At 40.3% G+C, this 27,220-nt stretch overlaps 1 protein-coding gene across 1 annotated transcript; it reads left to right on the forward strand.

The window, feature by feature from the left end:
• Positions 1-7,152: 7,152 nt before the first annotated feature.
• KLHL23 (kelch like family member 23) lies at positions 7,153-26,801 on the forward strand. The gene is made up of 4 exons (XM_065931724.1): positions 7,153-7,256; positions 8,182-9,396; positions 13,011-13,163; positions 24,707-26,801. Exons 2-4 carry the CDS (start codon positions 8,184-8,186, stop codon positions 25,015-25,017), a joined length of 1,677 nt encoding a protein of 558 aa, XP_065787796.1. The 5' UTR covers positions 7,153-7,256; positions 8,182-8,183; the 3' UTR covers positions 25,018-26,801.
• The last annotated feature ends 419 nt before the right edge of the window (positions 26,802-27,220 follow it).

The raw sequence follows: 27,220 nt of genomic DNA on the forward strand, positions 1-27,220 counted from the left end.
AGGTGAGTGACCAGGTCATATAGTATTTTTGGGAAAAGAGCTGGGCAGGCAAAAGGAATAGCTAGCAGTGAGACCCTGAGGCAACCCATTCCTGGTGAGGGGAGACGCTGGGCTGGGTAAGGGGGTGCTGGAGACCCTTGTAAGTACTTTGATTTTTACTGAATGAAATAGAGAGTCTTTGGACAGTTTTAATCTGTTACTTAGGAGAGTACCAGTCTGTCTCGGTTGATTTGAGCCAGTGCTCTTACTTTTTCTGGGTCCCTGCTGGCTCAGATGGCAAAGAATCTGCCTGCAATGTGGGAGACCCAGGTTTGATCCCTGGATAGGGAAAACCCCCTGGATAAGGGATCTTATCCAGTAAGGGATCCCACTCCAATATTCTTGCCTGGAGAATTCTAAGGACAGAGGAGCCTGACGGGCTCTGTAGTCCAGGGGGTCCCAAAGAGACAGACACCACTCTGTGACTCACACTTTCAGCCAGAAGAATGGCTTCCTTGGTGGCTCAGACTGTAAAGTTCCACCTGTGGTAGGAGACCTGAGTTCAATCCCTGGATCAAGAAGTTCCCCTGGAGAAGGGAATGGCAACCCACTCTAGTATTCTTGCCTGGAGAATCCCATGGTACTTTCTCTAGCCAGAAGAACTGGGTTTCTTTTTTTTTTTTTTTCTAATTGAAAAAGGCCCTAGTTTATTATCTTCTGCTTTGTATTAATTTTACCTGAAATTTAGCTTTAACTGTGGCACCCAAAAACATATCCTCAGTGAACCACTATCTTTTAAATGACCCTCCCTCAAAGAGTAGTAAGCTAGTTCCTATTTTGAGAATGAGCCAGTGGTCTGTCATATGTTTTTTGCACAAGTACCCCAAAAGTAACATATAGACTCACTTCCACATTTTTAGATTGATATTGAAAACTTTTCATTATAAGTTTAAACATTTTCCAAGGTTGTAGTTTCTAGAATATTATAAATAATGGCTTTTTAGTAGACTTTAAAATAACTCTTTAAAATCTATTTAGTGAAAGCCAACTATAGTTATTTGAAACCTACCATAGTTCCTTTAAAAATACTTAAGCAAGTTGTTCTTTAACAGTGGGAAATTTTTATCTTATTCTTTTTTTAAAGATTTACTGTTTATTTTTGGCCATGGTAGACCTTGGTTGCTGCATGCAGTCTTTCTCTAGTTGTGGCTGCTGCTGCTAAGTTGCTTCAGTCGTGTCCGACTCTGTGCGACCCCATAGACGGCAGCCCACCAGGCTCCCCCGTCCCTGGCATTCTCCAGGCAAGAACACTAGAGTGGCCTGCCATTTCCTTCTTCAATGCATGAAAGTGAAAAGTGAGAGTGAAGTCACTCAATCGTGTCTGACTCTTCGTGACCCCATTGACTGCAGCCTACCAGGCTCCTCCGTCCATGGGATTTTCCAGGCAAGAGTACTGGAGTGGGTCGCCATTGCCTTCTCCTCTAGTTGTGGCAAGGGGGGCTATTTTTCATTGTCGTGTGTGGGCTTTTCACTGCAGTGGCTTCTCTTCTTTCGGAGCACAATCTGCAGTAGTTGCAGCTTGCAGGCTCTAGAGTGCTAAGTAGTCATGGTGCACAGGCTTCGTTGCTCCAAGACATGTGGGGTCTTCCCAGACCAGAAATCGAACTGGTATCCCTTGCATTGCCAGGTGGATTCTTAAGCACTGGACCATCAGAGAAGCCCTCTTTTTTTTTTTTTCTCGAGATCATGTTTCCATTCCACTTCTCCCAGAGAATGTTGTCCTACTGAAAATATAGGCAGTCCTCATATGAAAATGTGCAAAATTATCACGCAAAATAATCTTTATAATCAGTAAGAACAATTGTGATTGTCCTGTGACCTTTAAGTTTTTTTGTCAGAATATTAAAAACTGACTTGTATAGGAAGACAGTTTCTATATAATTCCTATAAATGTATAGGAAAATGAAAAACAGTAAGACCAATATTTACTTAGTACACTTTCCTGGTGTCTCAGATAGTAAAGAATCTGCCTGCAATGCAGGAGACCCGGGTTCAATTCCTTCTCCTGGAAAGATCCCCTGAAGAAAATGGCAATCCACTCCAGTATTCTTGCCTGGAGAATTCCATGGACAGAGAAGCCTAGTGGGCTACAATCCATGGGGTAGAAAGAATCGGACACGACTGAGCAAGTGACACATAGACACTGCAATTAGAAGCACTGGAAATAAAAGTATGATTTTTTTTTATAAAACATTTATTAAGAATAAAGAGTTTTCACCTTCTTCTTTTTGTCCTGTAACTTACAATACAGAGTGATTATGTTTCTATGCCTTAGTGAATTGTCATACTTCTAAATTCGGATCAGCTTCCAGCATTTTATCCTTTGCACTTTCAATGTTGTGACATATCTCCAAGAGTTCTTTTGAAAGTGAAAATTTTTACCAGCATTACTTCTTCTAGGACACTGTTACCTTTTTTTGTCAACAACAACCACTTTAAGTCAAAAAGTTCACCTGCACCAAGTTCAGCTGGCTGCAGTCTAGTCTTTTCAGTGGTGGCACTGTCCACATTCCCATGCTCAGCTCTCTCTCCTAGAACTTCATTATGCTAAATTCAAGCTCTGTTTTTGGCAATATCACTTTTAGTTCTTTGCTACATTTTAATTTTCTTTGTTCAGTGCCCTCTTTCAATCATCTATTTTTGTAAAATACTGTGCAGATTTATCACAGACAGGAGGCAAGATAACTAGAAGCTTTGTTGGCTGTATGTGAACTGAATAACATGCACAGTGACCAATCACCATGGACTTTGAAAGAAGAGACGTGATTGGTCATTAACCATGATGCTCATCTGTTATTTATGCAGTGATTTGTGAACTGAAGAGCTAGAGGGCAAAATTTCTATTTTATGCAATTAAAGTTATTAAAAATACACAAGAGTAATTAAAATTTGAACCCTGTTTGATGAATTGGTATTATTTAACAAAATGGTGATAACTGAAATTCATGCATATTGGAAACATTCAAAGAAAGGATCATCTATATATTTTTATACGTGAAAATCTTAGTACCTTTTAAGCTTCTCTGAAACAAAAATATATATAAATTAGAATTTTAACTATTTTATATTCTTGATTCTTAAATAGTAAAAAAATGTCTAGGCTGATTAAGAGTCGAACATGACTGAGCGACTGAACTGAACTGGATTATTATAATTAACCAAACAACATAAATATGCTTAAATTAAATCAAAAGTAAAAATTTATCAAAAATTATTTCAGTCTGATGAATTGGGCTATTTTCCTTTCATTTAGACCATGTATCTTGGCTAAGTATTGCTTCCTGCTGGCGTGAGACAGACTTTAGGATCAGTGATATTCCTGTTTTTCATTTCTATAGATACAGTCCCTGAGAAAATGTGTTCACACAGACAACTAGATAGGAATGAGAGGAATTTTATTATAGCAGTGCTATTCATTTCATGGATTCTTTCCAAGTTATTTGTCAAAAATGCTCTTGACTTTTGTTGAAAACAAGGAACTGGAAACCTTCTGACTTGTGAAAGCACTTGTTGCCCAGTCATCAGAATGTTTATTTTCCAGGAAGCATACCAAAAAGGCTTTTCCAAGACATAGCAAATCCAGGGCAGCCCCACGTACCTGTGCTGGTTTTATACCATACAATTCCCGAGACTGTTCACATAGCAATCTGAGTGGAATGAGCTGAAATTGTGCAGTGCACAACTTATACAGCTGTATTCAGTGGCCTTATAAAGTATACCTTTTTTTTTTTTTTTACTTAACATCAACTCATCTTAATGAGTAGCTTAAATGATGTACACAAAGTTTTCTGTATATACTGGAACATTTATATGTATTGATAATGATATCACAATTAGCATACCAAACATTTAATGATGTAGCAACATTTAGTGGAAAGGTGTACTAATAAGGTAAAAACAACAAACAAAATTGCTATTTTTGGACAGTGTTTTTTGAAAAGTACAGTGTGATGTCCAAAGGATTCCAACTCCATGCCAATCTCAGTATCTGCCACAAGTCTTTCATGTTTCATATTATGGTGGCCCTTTATTTCCCTAAGACTTGGACTCACAGATGGCATGGTTGTTTTCTTGAACAGTGTCATTAATTTATTTGATTTATGAACGCTAATTACATATTTCTGAGTGCATCGCATCTATTAGCATTTGCAGTGGTTTTCTGATAAAGCATGTGTAAAGAGGAACTGCTCCTGCCCATACCCTTCTGTTGGCAGATTGCTCCTCTGGCAGGTTGAAGCAGTCTACTCTATACTGATATGCACTTTTTTTGGTCTTTTCTTTTAGTTATAGTAGACATGTAGCTGATATATACTTTTAAGCAATAATTCAAAACCAACGAATGTCAGGCAATGAAAGCAAAAGTATTAACTGGGCTCTGCAGCAATCTGAAATAACTACACAAATGACAATATAGTAGTGAATTCTGTTATTCAAGAATCATTTGTTACATGTTTACATGCTATTATGATTCTAGAAGCCCTCCTTTGAGTTAGATAGAGCCTATACTTACTGTACAACAAACAGCATCATGCCACAAGCAGCCACACTTCCATCTTCAATCAATCACAATTGTGTCCTTGAATGACAACACCAACAATGACATCACTACTCATTATGAAGGACAAACTGTAATTACAATTAACTACAAAGTTTGTAATTTTGGAAGAAATGTTAATAAGATAACTAATTTTCAAATTGAGGTTGTGATAGAGGAGTGTAAATATCCTTTCATTATGGGCTTCTCTGGTGGCTCAGATGGTAAAGAATCTGCCTGCAATGCAGGAGACCCGGGTTCGATCACTGGGTTGGGAAGATCCTCTGGAGAAAGGAATGGCAACCCACTCCAGTATTCTTGGCTGGAGAATTCTATGGTCAGATGAGTCTGGCAGGCTACACTTCATGGAGTTGCAAAGAGTTAGACACGACCGAGTGACTAACACACACTCACACTCTTTCATTATAAGAGTTAACATTTATATACCACATCCTAAGTACTTTCACGGTCATTTGATTAGTTGCTAAGTCATGTCTGATGCTTCACATCCTGTAGACTGCAGCATGCCAGACTTCCCTGTCCTTCACCATTTCCCGGAGTTTGCTCAAACTCATGTTTATTGAGTCGGTGATGCTATCCAACCATCTCATCCTTGGTCTTCCCCTTTTCCTCCTGCCCTCAATCTTTCCCAGCATCAGGGTCTTTTCCAATCAGTTGGCTCTTCACATCAGGCAGCTAAAGTATTGGAGCTTCAGTTTCAGCATCAGTCATAATTTTGCTTTATCTTTCCAGTAACTTTATGTTAGTTGAGAAAGTATTGATATTTTCTTTTACGAGTCAGAAAAATTAAGGATCTGAGAAGCTCAGTTAAGTTACATGATAGATAAGTGACACAGGAGAATGTTAATCCTGAAAAAGATCTCATATACTTTTCTTCTCTACTAAACTGTTTACCAAATGTTGAGATAGTAAATCTTTCATTTTTCTCCCATTTTAGGTCCGACATTCTAATTGTGCAAAAGAATCATCTGATGCCCTTGATTTAAATGCAGATTCTAGCATCCCACATAATTCAGTTGAGATGGCCTGACTTGTGGAATTAAACTAAAATCACCCAAATGAGAACAGAGGCCATTTATTCAGATCGTGCTATAGACAGAGAGTCAGAACATCATTTACCTTTGATAGACGCTCCACTGAGTCAGTGATGCTCTCTAGCCATCTCATCCTGTCATCCCCTTTTCATCCTGTCTCCAATCTTTTCCATCATCCCCTTTTCATCCTGTCTTCAATCTTTTCCAGCATCAAAGTCTTTTTCCAATGAGTTGGCTGCTTGCATCAGGTGGCTGGAGCTTCAGCTTCAGCATCAGTCCTTCCAATGAACATTCAGGACTGATTTCCTTTAGGATGGACTGATTTGATCTCTTCGAAGTACAAGGGACTCTCAAGAGTCTTCTCCAGCACCACAGTTCAAAGGCATCAATTCTGCGCTCAACCTTCTTTATGGTCCAACTCTCACATCTGGACATGACTACTGGAAAAACCATAGCTTTAACTAGACGGACCTTTGTTGGCAAAGTGATGTCTCTGCTTTTTAACACGCTGTCTAGGTTTGTTATAGCTTTTCTTCCAAGGAGCAACTGTCTTAATTTCATGGCAGCTGTCACTGTCCACAGTGATTAAGGAGCCCAAGAAAACGGTCTGTCACTGTTTCCATTGTTTCTCCATCTATTTGCCTTGAAGCAACGGGCTACATTGTAAACCCCATGAAAGTTACGGACCATCTATGCCTGAGCAGGCACCCAATACAGTCCTGCAAATGAATGAATAAATGAAAATATTTGATATTAGGTTTTGTTGGAACAAGAAAATGAACTTTCTGGTGTAGCATATAGACACCTTTACATGATTGGACTGGCTGCCACCAGAAGAAAGACTGGAGGCTGCTCCTTCCAGCTACTCTATTCTAAATACTGTAACCTGAATCCTTGGCCCTGGCTGCTTTCAGTTTTTCTCAAAGCTCCAAGTTAACCCACACTGTATAAATTAGTCCCCGGGGCTCCAGAGTGCTCTCCTAAGGGTGGGATGGAATTCATGGGAAAGTAGCCCCTGCTTCTGGCATTTTGAAGGTAACCTCAACCCCAGATCTTCAGCTTTGGTGCATTCTCTCCAACATCCACCCCCAATTCCACTCCACAATTAGGTCCTGGACGGCGGAGAGACACTGAAGGAGGGAGAAAGAAGGTCCCCAATCCCTATATCTGGTTCTAACTCAGGACTTAGAGAGTTTGTCTAGAGAGAAAACTCTCGGGAGTGTCTGTGTGTGGGGGGTGGGGCTCGGGAGACAGGTCTAAGGAAACAGGGAAAAGCTAGTGGCCCGGGCGGTCTCCTCGGAGAAGCCTTCCCACCTGCTGCAGGGGGAGCCCCCGGTAGGAGTGCAGCCGCGCGCCCGCGCGCCCACCCCGCCCCTGCCCGCAGCGCGGCCCCGCCACCCGTGAGTTCCCGCGAGTGGCCCCGCGCCCCGGCCGCGTGGGGGGCTGTTCGGTTGGAGGCGGGGAGCAGCCGGGGCACCAAAATAGGAGCCGCTTGTGGGCTGGAGCTGCACTAGCAGGCAGCCTCCGCCGCGCCTCTTCCAAAGATGGTCAGAGGGTCCGGAGGCGCCCCCGCCCCCGCTCGCCGCTAGCCCGCAGGTCCGCACCGCGTCCCGGAGCCACTGCCGGAGGTAGGTGCGGAACGGACCCGCCGCCCGAGGCCAGCCGGCGGGGAGTGAGCGGGGCCGGACGCGGGGAGCGAGGCCACGCCGCCTTCCGAGCCCGCCTGCGGCAGAGGCGCGGAGACAATGGCCGCGCGGGCGGCGGGCCGGGCCGAGCGCGGGGCCGTCCGCGACGCCCTCCCCACACCTGCGCCGCGTCCCGGGACAGAGGGACGCGGCACCCGGCCCAGTGGACGGCACGCGGCGCCCTCGAAGCGAGTCCCCGCGCCGCTCCCCGGGCGGGGCGGTCCCCGGGCGGGAACGCCGGCTCCGGGCCCAGGCGCGCGGCGCGCGGAAACCCCTGCGGCAGTCCGCGGAGGTGGCGCGGGGATAGAGGGGCCGCCGTCCGGCCGCTTTCCTTTCTGTCCTTCCTTGGGCAGAAACGCACAGGGTTTCCCTTTCCCCAGATTTCTTCTAATCAGTTATATTTCTATCATCCCTTTCCTGGCATCTCGATGCGACTTGAAAGGAAGACGGAGCTCGGGAAAAAGGTTGAATTGGGGCCGAGCCGAGACGGCCAAGGTCCAGCCTCGAGTGAGGTGACCTCTTGGACGCTTGGATTGTCAAATGTGAGGTCTCTCTACGACCGCTAGCTCAGGGCAGATTGAAGAGATTGGGTGAATGGGGTAGCAAATCAACATCTTCTTGAGAGGACCACTGAATAATCCCGGGGCCTCATATCAGACTACGAGCTATCCTGAAATTAAATTGGCCATCATATAAATTATGAAATAGTCTTCTACGTTTTGCATTTGTGACTTAGACTGCTAAACTTAGTCTATCTAGTTTTGTATATTCGATGTTAATCAATCATTGTAATGACAGGAATATTGGGCACTGATTATCTGGGATAATATGCAAAATTGAAAACACGTTTGTTTCATGTTTATTGCAGTCATGGCTCTAAAAGGACAAGAAGATTATATTTACCTTTTCAAGGATACCACGCATCCAGTGGATTTTCTGGATGCATTCAGAACATTTTACTTGGATGGATTATTTACTGATATTACCCTTCAGTGTCCTTCAGGCATAATCTTCCGTTGTCACCGAGCTGTTTTAGCTGCTTGCAGCAATTATTTTAAGGCAATGTTCACGGCTGACATGAAAGAAAAATTTAAAAATAAAATAAAGATCTCTGGCATCCACCATGATATCTTGGAAGGCCTTGTAAATTACGCGTACACTTCCCAAATTGAGATAACTAAAAGAAATGTTCAAAGCCTGCTTGAAGCAGCTGATCTGCTACAGTTCCTTTCAGTGAAGAAAGCATGTGAGCAGTTTTTGGTAAGGCACTTGGATATTGATAATTGTATTGGAATGCACTCCTTTGCAGAATTTCACGTGTGTCCAGAACTAGAGAAGGAATCTCGAAGAATTCTGTGCTCAAGGTTTAAGGAAGTATGGCAACAAGAAGAATTTCTGGAAATCAGCCTTGAAAAGTTTCTCTTTATCTTGTCCAGAAAGAATCTCAGTGTTTGGAAAGAAGAAGCTGTCATAGAGCCAGTTATTAAGTGGACTGCTCATGATGTAGAAAATCGAATTGAATGCCTATATAGTCTATTAAGCTATATCAACATAGATATAGATCCAGTGTATTTAAAAACAGCTTTAGGCCTTCAAAGAAGCTGCCTATTAACTGAAAATAAGATCCGATCTCTAATATACAATGCTTTGAATCCCATGCATAAAGAGATTTCTCAGCGATCCACAGCCACAATGTATATCATTGGAGGCTATTACTGGCACCCTTTATCAGAGGTACACATATGGGATCCTTTGACAAATGTTTGGATCCAAGGGGCAGAAATACCAGATTACACTAGGGAGAGCTATGGCGTTACATGTTTGGGACCCAATATTTATGTAACCGGGGGTTACAGAACTGATAACATTGAAGCTCTTGACACAGTGTGGATCTATAACAGTGAAGGTGATGAATGGACAGAAGGTTTGCCAATGCTCAATGCCAGGTATTACCACTGTGCAGTCACCTTGGGTGGCTGTGTCTATGCTTTAGGTGGTTACAGAAAGGGGGCTCCAGCAGAAGAGGCTGAGTTCTATGATCCATTGAAAGAGAAGTGGATTCCTATTGCAAACATGATTAAAGGTAAGTGCAGACTGTATTTATTCTGTATTTTTTAGGTGTTTGAGATTAGAGAAATGTTATCTCACAGATAACATTATAAAAAATTTATCATTTGGAATGCTACCTTGGAGCTATAATTGGATTATACAAGTCAAATAATGCTTTCTAGAATGTTCTAAGTAAAAATATAATATAGCAGTCCTCAACTTGACTGAGAGTTATTTGGTCAGAATATGCTACCCAGGCTGGAAAAGAAATGTTATTTATATAAGAAAACAGTCTAATTCATTCTGCCTACTCTAGAGACTGTTTTGAATCTACATCTTGCTTTCAGTCAATAATTTATATTTAAATCAAAGGCTAAATGAAGAGAAAAAACTGGGTAGTTTTATTCATGTTTAATTTTTTTTTCTTGCTCTTGAAATCCAAGCTTTTTGAATCTTGCTTTTAAATATTCATTTTTTTTTTCTCATCATCTGATCATCTGTCTTTTAAAAGGTCTTTCATTAAAACCTTGAAAGGTTTGGTCTCTGTAGGGTGTAACAAATTACATTCTTTCAAAAACTAGAGGACACATAGCCTCTGCTCTTGGTGATTCCAGTCATATCTTAGAGGGTAAAGGAGAGGGGCAGATCTCCAGTCTCCTGCACACAGCCCACACAGCCATGCACACAATTGGATCTCAGTATTTGTCTGATAGACACTGTATTTTCTACTGTATTTGGTACTAGATTAGCCTTGTTGTTGTTCCCTCCTACTGGAAGAAAAGTTAAGCTGTAATCTCATTTATTTCATTACATATATTCATTGGTGCTGGGGAGTTGCACACAAAGGGGTAGGTTGTTACCAAATTTGAGTCATTTTATCCCAGATGTTTCTTCCCAGGCCTTTCTGTTTCTTTTTTAATGCTAGTGAGGGTGTGGGAATCTGACCTGGTCTGGGAATCTGACCCGGTGTGATCCTTGGATGAGAACAGGAAGCCTGAGACGCAAAATGGTCTTGTGACCAGGCACACTGCTTCTGAGGCCAAGCTGCGTGGGTCTAAATCTTGACCTCTCACTTACTGGCTGGTGAGCTTAGGCAAATGGTTTAATCTCCCTGTGCCCCAGTTTTGCCATCTGTACAATGGGGGTGACAAGATTACACAGTTTAGGGTTTGAGAGGATTAATTGAATTTATGCATGTGAATCACTTAGAACAGAGACAGGCATAGAGTAAGCACTCAGTAAGTATTAGGCATTATGGTCATGAACACCTTAAAATCTTTTATTTATTTGGCTGTGCTGGGTCGTAGTTGTGGCACATGGAATCTTCAGCCTTTATTGCAGCTTTGGGATCTAGTTCCCTGACCAAGGATTGAACCTGTGTCTCTGCACTGGGAACGCAGAGTCTTAACCAGTGGACCACTAAGGGAAGTCCTGGTGATGACCATCCTTAGAGAAGAACGTGTCAGCTTTGATAGGGCAGAAATATCTTTCATATTCAGTTACAGCCTCTTTCCTGCATGCCCAAAGTTTCCACAGCAGTTGGCAGGATGGGAGAAGTGGCTTCAAGCGCAGTGCTGTTGCGGCCCTGGTTTTCACTCTGCCCGAGCTTGACTCGCCCATTTACTAATTTCCCTCCCTAGAGTGGCTCTAACTATCCTAACTCCTTTCCTATGAAAGAAACAAAGAAAGTTCAAATATTTTAGCAGCTGTTATAAACCTGGCTATATTTCTGCCTCTGCTTCTTAATGGTAAGATCACAGTTTCAGTGGTTTTGTAGTTTAGAGTATATTTCTTTGAGGGTTGAAATGTATTACTTTATGAAGTGTTGTTAAATCGTATTTGAAACAACGTTTCTGGAACGAAAAATGCAGCAAGGGTGTCTACACTGTAAAGAAAGCTGCAAGTGTTCTCACCTTAGCCTTGAGTAGAATGGAAGACCCTCTTGTACTGAAGTCCTCCTCTACCTCCTAGCTGGGTCTGAAATTCCAGAGTTTTATATTTTTTAACTTAAATTTTGATTCTTGATTATATCTGACCATCCCACAGAATGATAACACTTTTGTCAGTTATGTGCACTTTTTGCAAGTGGTGGTTCTGATGGGTGGACTCATGCTGAACTTTAAGTTTCCCATTTGTCTCTAGAAAGAATAACACTATGTTCCCCAATTTGTTTTATTTTGTAGTCATGAAGTGAACTAGCAGCTTTCCCCGGTAATGAGCACCAAAATTGGGCAGAGTCAAATTTCAGATTCATTTCCTTTTTTGGTTTAGGGATGTACAGAGAAGAAATAAATACTTGACTGTTTAGGACTTCCCTGGCAGTCCAGTGGTTAAGACTCCGAGTTTCCAGTGCATGGGAAGTGGGTTCAGTACCTGCTGGGGGAACCGAGATCCCATGTGGGACTCGGTACAGCCAAAAAGATACATTAAAAACAAACAAAAAACACACACACACACAAAAAAAACAACAAAAAGCAAACAAACAAAAAAAACACAAATACTTGACTGTTTAGAAAATCCTAACTTTTTTCTGTTTCATCATAACTGCACTGCTTACAAACTCACTTTTGTTTTGGAGTAGAAATGTACAGGAAGATTGAACTGTACCTTGCACAGAATGGGCTAAGTAAAATGTTGCTTAAAAGACTAACCTGACGTTTTCAGCTAAAATGAGCCTCCTCATCTTTCTTCCTTGGAGAAGGAAATGGCAACCCATTCCAGTACTCTTGCCTGGAAAATCCCATGGACGGAGGAGCCTGGTAGGCTAGAGTCTATGGGGTCGCAGAGTCAGACATGACTGAGCACTTTCTTTTCACTTTTTTCTTCCTCATATCTTCTTCCCCTGATGAATCCATTTCCTCTTTATTTTCCTGTGGCATCGGTGTTTCCCAGTTTTCTGCGCTCAGGACCTCAGACTGAGTCTTGTCTTAGATGCAGTCAGTCTTTGAGGCCCACCTGTTCTTCTGTGTCTCTTAGCTCGGTATCCTTCCCCCATACTCAAGGCCCAGTCTAAGTCAGACCCTTGGTACTTTGCACCTGGGCCAGTACCTCTCTTTTTCTGACTCTTGCCCTTCTATTTCTGTAGTCCCTCCCTTCCTCTGTTTAAAATGTCCTACTGAATTAATTGCATGTTTCTTAGTTGGTCATGAGGCTTCAATTTGCCGTGTGGCTTCAATTTACCACGTCAGCTTTAATTCCCACACGACAGCCCCAGGAGTGCCGCCTGCCTGCTCCAGTGCTGGGAATCAGTCGGGCTACCTGACATTGTCCACTGAGCCTTTGTGCTCCTCCTTCCCTCCGCTTCGGGTGGCTTTCTCTTACCTCTACCTGCCAAAGGCTACCTACCAAGGCCCAGGTCAAACTGTGCCGTGATTTCCCCAGACAAAGCAATGTCTCCTTGCTCTGAAAACTCACAGGAGTTCTCTACCCTGCATTCTAATTATTTGTATTAATGTCTCATCACCCCCCCCACTTTAAAAAAAAAACTGAGGGAGCCTTAAAAAAAATTTTTTTTCTATCCTTCATAACTCCTAGGACAATGCCTTGTGTCTAATGTCCATATTAACAAAAGCAATAATAAACTTAGTCCAATATTCATTGCAAAACCAAAAGATCAATCTGAAGATGTGATTTTAATTTAACACACAGGCGTGGGGAATGCAACTGCTTGTGTCTTACATGAAGTTATCTACGTCATTGGCGGCCACTGCGGATACAGAGGCAGCTGCACCTATGACAAGGTCCAGAGCTACAATTCAGATATCAATGAATGGAGCCTCATCACCTCCAGTCCACATCCAGGTAACAAATTACTGTCTCAAATAGTACATGTTGGGATGCGCTTATCAGCATAAAAGATGGCTAAAAATATGCTGGAAGTAGACAGTGCTAAATTTATAGTAGACTATACTTGGGTATAATTAAAAGTCCCCAAATAGTCACATGTTCATCTGACAACAATCACAATTAACTTATTCCAATTTGAAGACATCTACAGATACTTTCCCTGATGTCTCTCTCTCTTTTTTTAACGTACCATTAAGTAGTAAATGTTTATTATAAACACCTGTTCAATATGATTCTCTTCATAAATACATGGGCACATGTAATACATATTGGAAAAACTATCAGAACAGCCTATACAAAAGTCTTCAGAGTTGTTCTTTCTACCTGGCACAATTCAGGTCATCTTTTTTTTTTTTTTTTCATTTATTTTTATTAGTTGGAGGCTAATTACTTTACAATATTGTAGTGGTTTTTGTCATACATTGACATGAGTCAGCCGTGGATTTACATGTATTCCCCATCCCGATCCCCCCTCCCACCTCCCTCCCCACCCGATCCCTCTGGGTCTTCCCAGTGCACCAGCCCCGAGCACTTGTCTCATGCATCCAACCTGGGCTGCTGATCTGTTTCACCCTAGATAATATACATGTCTCGATGCTGTTCTCTCGAAACATCCCACCCTCGCCTTCTCCCACAGAGTCCAAAAGTCTGTTCTGTACATCTGTGTCTCTTTTTCTGTTTTGCATATAGGGTTATCATTACCATCTTTCTAGATTCCATATATATGTGTTAGTATACTGTAATGGTCTTTATCTTTCTGTCCCTGATATCTTTACATGACAAATATTTTAAGCCTGTGTGGTTAAAAGTATTAGTTCTTTTAAAATTTTTTTTACAAAGATTCTTTTCTTCTGTTTCCTCTTCCTTAGTTGTATGCTGTTTTTCATTTACTACATGTGTTACAGAAAACAGAATTTTTCTTTCTTTTTTTTTTTTTTGAAAACAATTTTTATGGACAGGTAAAAACACTAGTCTGTCAAATAGTTGGGAAGGATGTCTGTTAATTCCTTTTAGGAAATGATTTTTGTTTTTTAAAGAAGCATGTTCTTTCTGAGTTTCAGTAGGTACGAAGCACTTGCTCCTGTGATGTGCAGAGCTCTTTGTTGGCCTTAAACGTCACCACAGGATCTTGTCTGCCCACAGAGAATGGCCTGCCTTCTGTGGTGTCCTTTGTTCTTTGGCTTGTCTCTTTGGGCAAGGCTCAGGGGAAAGCATAGACTTGTTACAGTTATGCCATCTGGTTAAGATTTTTTTCATTAGGAAAGTTTCATGTCACCATATCACTCTACTACTTTGAATCATTCTCCATATGGCATCAGGCTGCTATGTCAGTCACGGGAGCGCATAATCAAAATTCACAAGCTTGAACCATCTGAGAATAATAGTAATAGCTAACCTTCTTGAGCAGTTCCCATAGGTCAAATACTGCCTAAGCACTTGGCATGAAATAGTACCTTAAATTCTAACTACAATCTTGTGAGTTGGTATTGTTTACCCCTGTTTTACATATTTGAAAATGGAGGCTTAGAAAGGGTAAGTAGCTTTGCCAAGGTCACGGTTTGGAAGTGGTGGGTCAGGATTCAAAGTCAGGAAGTTTGAGTGCATTAACCTGTGGCATAACCAGTAAGCAGTCTGCCTCTCTGGAAGGGAGCAAGCTCTCCTACTTTTAACCAATGCAGCTAGCTTGACCACGCATCATATGCATGCATCATCTCACAGTTCAGGGCGAGCACACCTGAATCTGGTGCCGTGTCTCCATGTACAATAGGACTCACAACAAAGAGACTTCAGCCATATGCTGTCCTGGCCCTTGAAGACATCATAGAGGTAATCATTCATCTCCTAGTAGTTCAGATATATAATCCTAGAATCCCCACAACTTGCTGTTACAACTAATGAAGTTACAGTAGAGAATAACAATCACAGTCCTACTGACTACAGGCAGGCCTTGTTTTTTGTGCTTTGTAGATACTGCATTTTGTACTCATTGACGGTTTGTGGCAACCCTGCCTGAGAGTTCTGTCAGTGCCATTCTTCCAACAGCCTTTGCTCACTGTGTCCTGTCACATTTTGGTAATTCTCACAGTGTTTTCAAACTTTTTCATTATTATTATATTTGTAATGGTGATCTTTGATCAGCAGTCTTTGATATTCTATTCTAATTAAATTGGCATTCTTAGCAATAAAATATTAAAAAAATTAACATACATTTATTGTTTTTCTAGACGTAAAACATTATACTATTGCACACTTAATAGACTACAGTATAGTGTAACCATAAATTTTTATGCCCTGGGAAACCAAAAAATTCGTGTGGACCCTTTATTGTGATGCTCACTTTATTACTATGTTCTGATCAAACTTCAGTTTCTTCAGGGTATGCCTGTAATAGCTAAGATTAGACGCTTTACCCTCTGAGCCACCAGGGAAGCCCAGGTATGTGCCAGGCACTAACTTTTCCAGTACTTTCACATGTATTAATCCAGTGAAAGTGTTAATCACTAAGTCATGTATGACTCTTTGCAAACCCATGGACTGTAGCCCATCAAGCTCCTCTGTCCATAGGATTCTCCAGGCAGGAATACTGGAGTGGGTTGCCATGCCCTCTCCAGGGGATCTTCCCAACCCAGGGCTCAAACCCAGGTCTCCTGGCAGATTCTTTACCATCTGAGCCACAGCAATCCTGTGAACTAGATACTACTACTGTCTTATAGCTCACTGAGGCACAAAGACAGTGAACAGGTTGCCCATGGTCAGCCAGCCCAGGCTGTTGTGAGTTTCAGATCCAGGCTGCCTGGCTGGGAGCCCACTCTCTGAACAACTACACTGTTACTTCATTTGATCCTCATATTAACCTTATAAGTTAGATATTATTCTGACTTATCTTTACAAAGAAGATCCAACATAGGAAAAGTCAGATCAACAAATCAGAGGGCAGTTGTCTACATTAGAAGTTTAATTTATATTTCATAAAGGGATTCCTTTAAAAATAAATCTTCCATAACACACTTAAACTGGATATGGCTTGTTGGCTGATGGAGAGCCACTCCAGGTGGCTTTAGTAAGACTTTAGCCAAAGGATGTAAATTCATGGCAAATTGAAAAATCAGTCAGAAATGAATATTAAATTACAGTATCAATCCCTGCAAACACAGAATTCCATATGGAGCATTTTGATTCAGGTTGAACATAAAATGAGAAATGAAGATATCATATTATCACATATCTTCTGTTTGGCTCTCACAGTGTTCAAAATATTATTTAACTGGCTTGTCATCAATATTTAAAATTCAGGAGATTTCAAATAAAAAATCATTATTTCTGGCCTTTAGGAAAATTGCAAGATCTGTCAACCTTGGATCGTATTCCTTCCTGGCAACAATCACTGGGGCCAGGTAGTGGCTGTTCGCTTCAGATGAGGCTTCCATTTCACCACAGTCTGTTCGATGCTCATCACATCATAGACCTTGGGGGAGTGGTGGCTGCTGTTTTTCTTACCCCAGCCTGCTTCATTCTGCTAATCTGTTATCTCCTTGGCCCTGGGAAGTGTTTGGATCTACATCCTCTAAATTATAGCAACTTATGCTTCCTATGGGGCTTCCCAGGTGGCTCAGTGGTAAAGAATCTGCCTGCCAATGTAGGAGATGCAGTTCGATCCCTGGGTTGGGAAGATCTCCAGGAGAAGGAAATGGCAACCCACCCAAGTATTCCTGACTTGGATGGAAATCTCATGGACAGAGGAGGACTATGGGGTTGCCAAAGAGTCAGACGTGACTTAGTAACTGAACAACAACATGCTTCCTACACATTTTAGGAGCACCTCCTGAGGAATGTGAAATGTCAGTCATGAGTCTACCTTGCAGATATGTAGCTTAGACTGCAACTAAATGACTGTTGTTATTTTTAAAAGGTAACATAAATGTTATCTTTTTTCTTAATGCTTTTAAGGGTGATTGCTTTGTATAGTTGAAAGACAGGGGAGTATAATTCCATCAAATTCAAGATAACATTTACTGAGACCTTACCTTGGGAAAGATACCATCCTATTGATAGTTATTACATGAGACATTAAAGATGATTAATTTTACTGCCACAGGAAGTCAGAATATAGTAGTAGATACACATACATAACAGGAACACAAGACAATCTTACAAATAGGTGCTATTGAAATTGAGGGTAGAGAGAGCGTCAGTCTGATTAAGGGGAATCTGACAATCTTAGAAGGCTTCCAGGAGTAGGTTGTTATGATTTAGTCTTTCTGGAAGAAAGTTAGCCAATGAAGGAACGCTGATGGGAAAATTCCAGGTTTACTCCAGTTCTTGGGAGAAGTATGAGTGAGATGCAAGAGGGAAGAATGAGAGACTGAATGACAAAGTTCATTTGAAAATCATGTCATGGAGGGCTTTGACTGGCCTCCATAAATTTTAAAAATAGAGAACTACCAAAGTTTCAGAGCAAGAGAATGCTGCATTGTCAGTTTTAGTTTTAAGAAAAGAGTTCCTTTGAGAGTAGACTGGGAGAAAGATGGCAGGGAGGCCTACTAAAGCTATACTATGCCAGGTGAGAAATACTGACAACCTGAAATGGTAGGAGTAGAAAACAGGCAGGTATGCGGAATAGTACAGGTTCACCATTGATTGAATGGTAGTGATCACCCCCTTGGGTGATTGGACATCGGAGATAAGGGCAAGACTCTCTGGCTCATTGACTGGCAGCACTGAAGTAGCAACCAATGGGAAGGGAGAAGAGGAGGGATGATGAGCTCAGTTTTGAGTGAAATGTTAAGAACTAGTTATTGAGACAGTAAAGAATCTGCCTGCAATGCAGGAGATCAGGGTTCAATCCCTGGGTTGGGAAGATCCCCTGGAGAAGGGAATGGCAACCCGCTCCAGTACTCTTGCCTGGAGAATCCCATGGACAGAGGAGCCTGCTGGGCTAGAGTCCATGGGGTTGCAAAGAGTTGGGCATGACTGGAGAACTAACACAACTTCAAAGAGCTGTCCAGAAAGCAATGGGAAGTGTGGTTCTGCAGCTCAGGAGGAAGAATGTGTGTAAATACAGAGACCTGGGCATTGTTTGCTTAGAGATGATGGCCAGGTGTGGAGGTGAATAAGATGCCTTGGGAGGTTGGGACTAACAGCACATCAATGAGCAGAATCTTGGGAAACAGCATTAGTTAAAGGATGAGCTGAGAAAGAAAGAAGAATGTGTGAAGAACCCAGGAGAAGCAGTAAGTGATAAGGAAGAAAAATCTGTGGAGAGCTGTGTCCAATGGAGAGAATGTTCTCTCTTGGGCTCTGCTGTTTATTTACTTGTCTAATCTTGGGCAGCAGATTAAGCTCTTGGGTCTTACTTTCCAGCAAAATAAGGAAGTTAGATTAGATAAGCTTTTCAGTTCTTTTCAGTGAGAAAAAAAATCTTAAGTAAAAATTTTACAGCATTTTTTTAAAAAGTGGATATTGAATACCTGAAAATATTATGGTTGTTTCTGAATGCCTGCATGGCTTTGTTCTGATCACTCTCGTAAAACTGAATATGGACTGCCATGTTTTTATAGGGAACATTTGTGTGTAAACTCTGACCTATTTTCATACTGGGTTTGAAATTGCTCACTCATTCATTTGTCCAACAGATATTTGCTGAGTGCTTTAGAAAGCACAGCATTAGAATGCTGTGTACAGTGCTAGGAGCTCGATAAACAAGATACAGTACCTTAGCCTCAGTAGCTTCATAGAGTGACCAATTAAAAAAAAAGTCAGTTACAGCTGAGGAAGTTTCCACCAACTATAACAGAACATTATGTTGCATTTGGGTAATGGGAAAAAATACCAGGAATCACTTTATTTTTATACTTTTTAGAAACTGAGATGTAGTTTATGTACAATGTAAGTTCTAGATGCACAACATAGTGATTTACAATTAAAAAAATTTTATACTCTATAGTTATTGTAAAATATCGGCTATATTCCCTGTGTTTTACAATATATCCTTCTAGTCTATTTATTTTATACATAATAGTTTGTACTTTCTCAATCTGCTACCCCTATCCTGCTGCTCCCCCATTCCCTTTCCCCACTGGTAACCACTAGTTTGTTCTCTAGATCTGGGAGTCTAGTTCTTTTTTGTTGTATTCACTAGTTTGTTTTATATTTTAGATTCCACATATAAGTGATTCATGCAATATTTGTCTTTCCCTGTCTGCCTTGTTTCACTTAGCATAATATTCTCCATGTGTGCTAAGTTGTTTCAGTCCTATTTGACTCTTTGAGACCCTATGGGACCATAGCCCACCAGGCTCCTCTGTCCATGGGATTCTCCAGGCAAGAATACTGGTGTGAGTTGCCATACCCACCTCCAGGGGATCTTACCAACTCAGGGATCGAACCTGCGTCTCTTACGTCTACCTGCATTGGCAGCAGAGTTCTTTACCATTAGTGCCACCTGGGAAGCCCTAATACTTTCCAAATCCATCCATTGTTGCCAATGGCAAAATTTCATTCTTTTTTATTGTGGAATAGTATTCCTTTACATATATATATACACCATATCTTTTTTATCTGTTCATCCATTGTGTTTTTTGCTTTCTCATTTAAAAAAATGTTTATTTGTTCATTTTTATTTAAGTTTAATTGATTTACAATATTGTGTTAGTTTCAGGCACACAGCAAAGTGAACTAGTTATATACATGTATATCTCCACTCTCTTTTAGATTCTTTCCCCACATAGACCATTTACAGAGTATTGAGTTCACCTGTTTTTAAAAATGGTAGTATGTATATGTTACAGAATATTAAGTTCCATATTGTTCACCTGTTTTATATATGGTAGTATGTAGAATATTAAGTTCCATATTGTCACCTGTTTTATATATGGCAGTATGTATATGTTAATCCCCAAACTCCTAATTATCTCCCCACCACACTGCCCACTTTTAACCATAGTGTGTTTTCTATGTCTGTGAGTTTTGTAAATAAGTTCATTTGTATCATTTTTTAAGATTCTACATGTAAGTGATATCACATGGTGTTTGTCTTTGTCTACTTTCCTTCACTTAATATGATTATCTCTAGATCTATGTTGCGTTATTTTATTCCTTTTTATGGCTGAGTAATATTCTATTGTATAAATATATCACATCTTTATCCATTCATGTCTTGATAGACATTAAGTTGCTCCTATGTCTTGGCTACTGTAAATAGTGCTACAGTGAACACTGGGGTGCATGTATCTTTTCAAATCATGGTTTTCTCCAAATGTATGCTTAGGAATGGGATTTCTGGAAGATATGGTAGTTCTATGATTAGTTTTTTAAGGACCCTCCATACTCTTCTCCCTAGTAGCTATACCAATTTGCATTCCCACCAACAATATAGGAAGGTTCTATTTTTTCCACATCTTTGTCAGCATTTATTGTTTGTAGATTTTTTGATGACAGCTATGCTGACCAGTGTGAGGTAATATTGCATTGTGGTTTTGATTTGCATTTCTCTAATAATTGGTGATAATGAACATCTTTTCATATGCTTTTTAGCCATATGTCTTCTTTTTTTTTTTTTTTTTATAATGCAAAACGCATTTATTTGCATGTACAACAAGGAGGATTAGGATCCGAGAAGAAAAGAAAAGCATACTTCTGTCAAATGGAGATCAGGATTCTTAAGGAGCTGGCTTTGGGATCTTCTGGGCAGGAGAACTTGGAGAGTTGCCAGCAGATTTTGTCTCTTGACCTGATGCTCCAGATGGTCCGGCGGCATCTTCAGGCTGTCCTTCACTCTGGGCTGGTGTTTCCAACTCCTTCTGATAGTTAAGCTGGTATTCCAGATAGCTTATGTTCCTGGTCTGTTCATCCAGGAACTTTTTCATGAAGCGTAAGAGACTGGTTTCTCTATTCCTAGAAGCTGAGGCCTTCAGGCCTTGCAGGAGCGTGTTTAACGCATTCTCCAACTCCAGAGCAGACAGTATAGCTTGTTTACCAGTTCCCCAGTTATCTATATCAGGCCTCTTAATCACCGGAAGGCAGATTTTACACTTATATTTTTTTAGATATTTTATGAACTGCTTTGCATGCTCCCTCTTCACATTAGCTTGGTCTTGGAAGAATGAATGAAAAGTAGGCGCTTCCGAATCTTCAATGTAATAACAGGCCATAGATAAATAAGCATCACTGACATGCAGCTCGTAAGATGCTACTTGATTGAGAGCATCCCTACATTCTTCAGAAAGAAGGCCCTTTGCCTGGGTTGCCATCTCAGCTTTAAGAAAAACCAGGCATAAAAAGTGGTCGCCATATGTCTTCTTTGGAGAAATGTCTGTTTAGATCTTCTGCCCATTTTTTGATTGGGTTGTTTGTTTGCTATTGAGTCACACAAGCTCTTTGTGTATTTTGGAGATTAATCTTTTGTCAGTTGCTTAATTTGCATATTCTTTCTCCCATTCTGAGGGTTGTCTTTTCATTTTGTTTATGCTTCCTTTGCTATGCAAAAGCTTTTAAGTTTAGTTAGGCCCCACTTGTTTATTTTTGTTTTTATTTTCATTACTCTAAGTGGTTGCAAAGAGTTGGACACGACTGAGCGACTGAACTGAACTCTAAGTGGTAGATTGAAAAAGATCTTGATGCAATTTATGTTAGAGTGTTCTGCTTATGTTTTAAGAGTTTTATAGTAAATAGCCTTCCATTTAAGTCTTTAATGTATTTTGAATTTATTTTTGTATATGGTGTGAGGCAGTGTTCTGCTTTCATTCTTTTCCATGTGGCTGGTCAGTTTTCCCAGCATACCACTTGTTGAAGAGACTTTTTTTTCTCCATTGTATATTCTTGCCTCCTTTGTTGTAGAATAATTGATCATAAGGATACAGGATTAACATACAGAAATATATTGCATTTCTATACACTAACAATGAAAGAGAAATTAAATAAACAATCTCATTTACCATTGCATCAAAAAATAAAATAAAATAGCTGGGAATAAACCTGCCTAAGGAGGTGAAGACCTGTGCTCAGAAAACTAAAGCACTGATGAAAGCACTGAAGATGATGCAGACGGGTAGAAAGATATACTGTGTTCATGGATTGGAAGAATATTGTTAAAATGACCACATTATCCTGAGGCAGTCTACAGATTCAGTGCAATCCCTATCAGAACACCAAGGGTATTTTTCATAAAACCAGAACAAATAATTTTAAAATTTTCATGGAAAGACAGAAAACTCTGAATAGCCAAAACACTCTTGAAAAAGGACAGAGTTGGAGAATCAGTGACTTCGGTCTATACTACAAAACTGCTTTCATCAAAAGAGTGTGGTACTGGCGCAAAAACAGACACATACATCAATGAATCAGAATAGAGAGCCCAGGAGTCACTTTATTTTGGACATTTTTGTTGCTATGGAAAGATTGAGATTCTTCTTTAACATGAGTCACAAAATGATGATTTTTTTTGGTAAGATTTGAATAATTTAAAAATAGGCTACTAAGCTCACTGTTGAATCATTTATACCAACTGATAAAATTTTTGTATCATTAATTTTCACAGTAACCATTTAACAGAATGACTCATAATTTATATAAATAATATGTCACAAGTACTCAAAAAACAATGAAATCCTATAAAAATTCTACATTTATTTAACTGAAAAGGAATAAATGGGTTTTCGGAGGTGGGAGAATTCTTGGATGTCAGAAACTGGAGAACATCAGTATGTGGACTCAAAGCAGAAATACCAATCTTCTCAGACTTTTCCTTATGCTTTGAAGCCTAAATAGCAACAGCTTTACTGATAAGCACCTGTCTTCCCTACTTACAGGGGAAATCAAAGAATGATTGTGCATTCTTTCTTTCTAAAGAAGGCCTTATCAATTTTTTTTTTCGTGAAGTATTGGGAGTACATATTTGGTCACAGAGGGTACAAGGTACAATTCATTCATTGATCCAACAAGCATTTACTGAGTCCTTACAAGGTGCCATACATTTCAGTTCAGTTCGGTTCAGTTGCTCAGTCGTGTCCAACTCTTGCGACCCTATGAATCACAGCACGCCAGGCCTCCCTGTCCATCACCAACTCCTGGAGTCTACCCAAACTCATGTCCATCGAGTCAGTGATGCCATCCAACCATCTCATCCTCTGTCGTCCCCTTCTCCTCCTGCCCCCAATCCTTCCCAGCATTAGGGTCTTTTCCGGTGAGTCAACTCTTCCCATGAGGTGGCCAAAGTATTGGAGTTTCAGCTTCAGCATCAGTCCTTCCAGTGAACACCCATCCTCCAAATAGGATGGAGCATTGGACAGGACACAGTTCCTGCACTGCTGGAAGGAAGAGAGACTGTAAACAGGAACCACATCAGATCGTGAGACGTGTTACAGAGAGAATTAAAGTAGGGTGATGTGGTAGAGACAGCTGACTGGTTCCTGCAGGTTGGATGACAGGAGAAGGCCCTGTGAGGAGTTGACAGTAAGATGAAAACTGAATGATGAGAAGAGGCAGCTCTGCAAAGACCTGGGAAAAGAAAAGACTTCCAGACAGAAGGAACAGCTCAGCAATGGAAAGCTAAATCTTCATTTATTTGCTATAATATTCATCCCCCTGACAACTCCTGCTCTTCCTTCAGGTCTGTAGTTGATATTCCATAGAATGAACTCATAGGCTGGGAGTGATGTGAGCACTAAGACCTGGGATGTTAGAAGAATCAGGGCTGGGACTAGCATCAGGCAAACGAGACACCTGAGGCACAAAACGGAAGGAGTCACTTGGACAGGAAGCACCTCGTGGTGTTTTGTGCTCTAGGGACATCACTTGCCTCATCCTAGCCCTGGGAAGAAGGGAGAAGAAGTGAAGTTGCCAGAGATCCCAGTGCCTTAAACAGCCTGCCGGTTCGGATGTGGAGGGGGAGATAAAGTGGAAGAAATTAAAACTTCCTGGAAGACTGAGCCCCAAGAAGCGGACTCCCAGCTCCAGGACACAGACCTCACACAGCTTCTAAAGGTCACAGACTGTAGTGCCCCCAGTAAACTGGCTTGTGTTTCTCTAACTTCTTGTGTCCTTAACTTAACCAGCAGTATGAGAGAGGCAAGCATCTGTGGCAGCACGTTACCAGTTCAGGGTTAGCTGCTAAGACCCGAAGGATCCTACAGCAGTTACCTAGGACATGTTCATGGCAGAGGGACTCTGCTGCTACACCTTTTACACACAGGCGTAGAGAAAAGGCGCCTGTGCTGAGAAGTTCCCAGAAGGGTAGTGGTCTGAGGATGAGTTCTTCCCAGCACCCTGAGAGTCAGTTTAAGGATAATCTGAAAGACAGTGGCAGGAACTAGTCATCTGAAACCTGATGATTGGGAGTGGATTTTAAGGGTCTGTGTTGCAGTAGTTTGTGCTGGAATCAAAGTGTCACAACTACTCTATTTTTGTAAGCCAAATTGTAAAGCATTATTACATCACTACCCTAAGGTATCTCTTCTGCTTGTTTACCCTAATAAAAATGTGCTTTTTTTTCTTTTTAATAGAATATGGATTGTGTTCAGTTCCATTTGAAAATAAGCTCTATCTAGTTGGTGGACAAACTACAATCACAGAATGCTATGACCCTGAACAAAATGAATGGAGAGAGATCGCTCCCATGATGGAAAGGAGGATGGAGTGTGGTGCCGTCATCATGAATGGATGCATTTATGTCACTGGGGGCTATTCCTACTCAAAGGGGACATATCTTCAGAGCATTGAGAAATACGATCCAGATCTTAATAAGTGGGAAATTGTGGGTAATCTTCCAAGTGCCATGAGGTCCCATGGGTGTGTTTGTGTGTATAATGTCTGATCAAGTCCAAAGAAATGACCAAGTAATCACTATTTCATGGTGTAGTAAGAAAAGAATGTAGGGTTTGGAGTCTCTTACTTGTTACTGTGGCCTGGCACATAATAGGTAAATTCTTATTCCTAACCCTCACTCTACACCTCAACCCAGTGATTAATGGTCAAGAAGAATCTTCTGTATATTTACAGTTGAATAAATCAATGGAGTCAACACCTATAATCTTTGCTCATCAAAGGTGATTTGGAATGCTGGACACTTGGTAAAAGGTGAAATGCCTTTGTAGTGAATTTTTTCTCCTGGTAGCAGCAACACTGGGTGTAGGTCAAAATCATTCTGTGGAATGAGATGTCTCTTATGATCCTGTAATGTATTAGTGTACGTTGTTTCCACTTAGCTAACAAGGAATTTGAAATATAAGGAGGGAATATTCTCTACCTCTACAAAATCAACACTTAAGCTTTTTTTTTTCACCTTTAGAATTATTTAGAATGTACTTAAGTTTAGTGTTTTTCCTTCATAGTGTGTATTATTTATTGTTATGATTATTTACTGACAACAGAGATATACAAGATACTGTGCAGAAGATTATTACTATTCACAGAGTTTACAAACTAAAAGAATGGAAAATCTGAAAAGCTGCAGAGAAAGTAGTTGAATATTTGCTGATCCTAAGAACTATTTTTAATTTTCAGCTTTGATGTAAATTGCTAGTTTAGATATCTAATTTAAGCATGTTAGAAAATCCTCTTTGTTCATAAGTATAGATATTTGTCTGCATATGAAATTGAACTTTGAGCTGGAAAGCATGTAGAACATTGTAATATAGTAGAAAATACATTGATGAAAAGAAATTTGAATTCATTTTCCACTAACTAGATTTTGTGAATTGGATTGAGTCACTTAACCCACTGTCAGTTAGCGCTTCCCTTCCCAGGTACACGGGTACTTTGGGTGACAGAAGTGCCTAGACATGGATCCCACATCTCTTGGGGTTGCCTGAGGTGGTCTGGGTGGCTGCAGCTTCTGGGCTAGAAACATCTTTGTTCATTTTCTCCATCGTGCCTACCATATCACTTTCCAAGTCTGCCATAATTTGAGAAAAGTTTGGAAGCGTTGCTTAACTCATCTAAGCTTAGTAAAATCTGTTAGATCATCTACCCACACTCGTCATTTTTTAAGAGGCAATAATTATTTTTAACCTTAAATATGTAAGTGTAAAACTACCTAACTCTTCTGACATATTTTTAAATTTTAGAAGGAACCTGTTTAATGCATTTGTTTCAAAAGGCATTTTAAATAGATATAACTCTTTGGGAATAAATATGGTACTATATAGAAAGGGCCATAATAACGGCCATATCTTTTCCTCATAAATTTTACTCCTTGATATTGTAACCTAAAGCATAACAAACAAACAGAAAGATAAATGCATGAGGGTGCTTATGTCTGCATTATTTTAAATAACAAAAAATTGGAAATAATCTAAATGTCAAAGAATAAAGTGGGTTAATAAAAAGAGTGAAGTATTATACTGCCATTAAAATAATTGTTCGGAATACTGTGTAGAAATGTGGACATGTCTGTGATATGATAAGCAAAGTAAGCACAATATAAAATGATATGCACACTATCATTATGACTATAAAATCTTCATGCATGTGGAAAGTAATATGCAGAACTGAAATTCACTGTGTTAGTGTAGGGGATATGGAATGATTTTTAAATTATTTAAATACTTTTCTTTAATATTACTTTGTATTTTCAATAAAAATAAATAAATCACTGTATATATGGTAAAGCTGCTTGAATTGGGACTAGTTGAAGAACAATTAAGCTTCTGAATTAATGAAACAACTGAATTATAGACTATTTCATCCTGTAACTGAATCATAGACTATTTTATTGCCTTTAAGAATATCTGCATTTAATGCTGAACCAATAGTTTTTTTATCAGTAGTACTTTAGAGATCTCTTTTATGAACAGATGAGAACAGTTAAGACTCGTCTTCACCTCCTTTTCAGCTTATCCAGATCTTATAAAATCCTGACTCAAGCCTAGCCACTGGAAATTCTTTCCTAACTGTTTCAGCCACAGTACAACTCCCATTGTCACATTTAAAGAATTTAACATTTATATGTGCATATTATGTCTCTTGGCTAATTTTGAGATCATGAATCCCATCTTAAGTCTTCTCAGGGTCTAACA

The sequence above is a fragment of the Muntiacus reevesi genome, chromosome 3 (assembly GCF_963930625.1).
Source record: "Muntiacus reevesi chromosome 3, mMunRee1.1, whole genome shotgun sequence".
NCBI classification, from domain to species: Eukaryota; Metazoa; Chordata; class Mammalia; order Artiodactyla; family Cervidae; genus Muntiacus; species Muntiacus reevesi.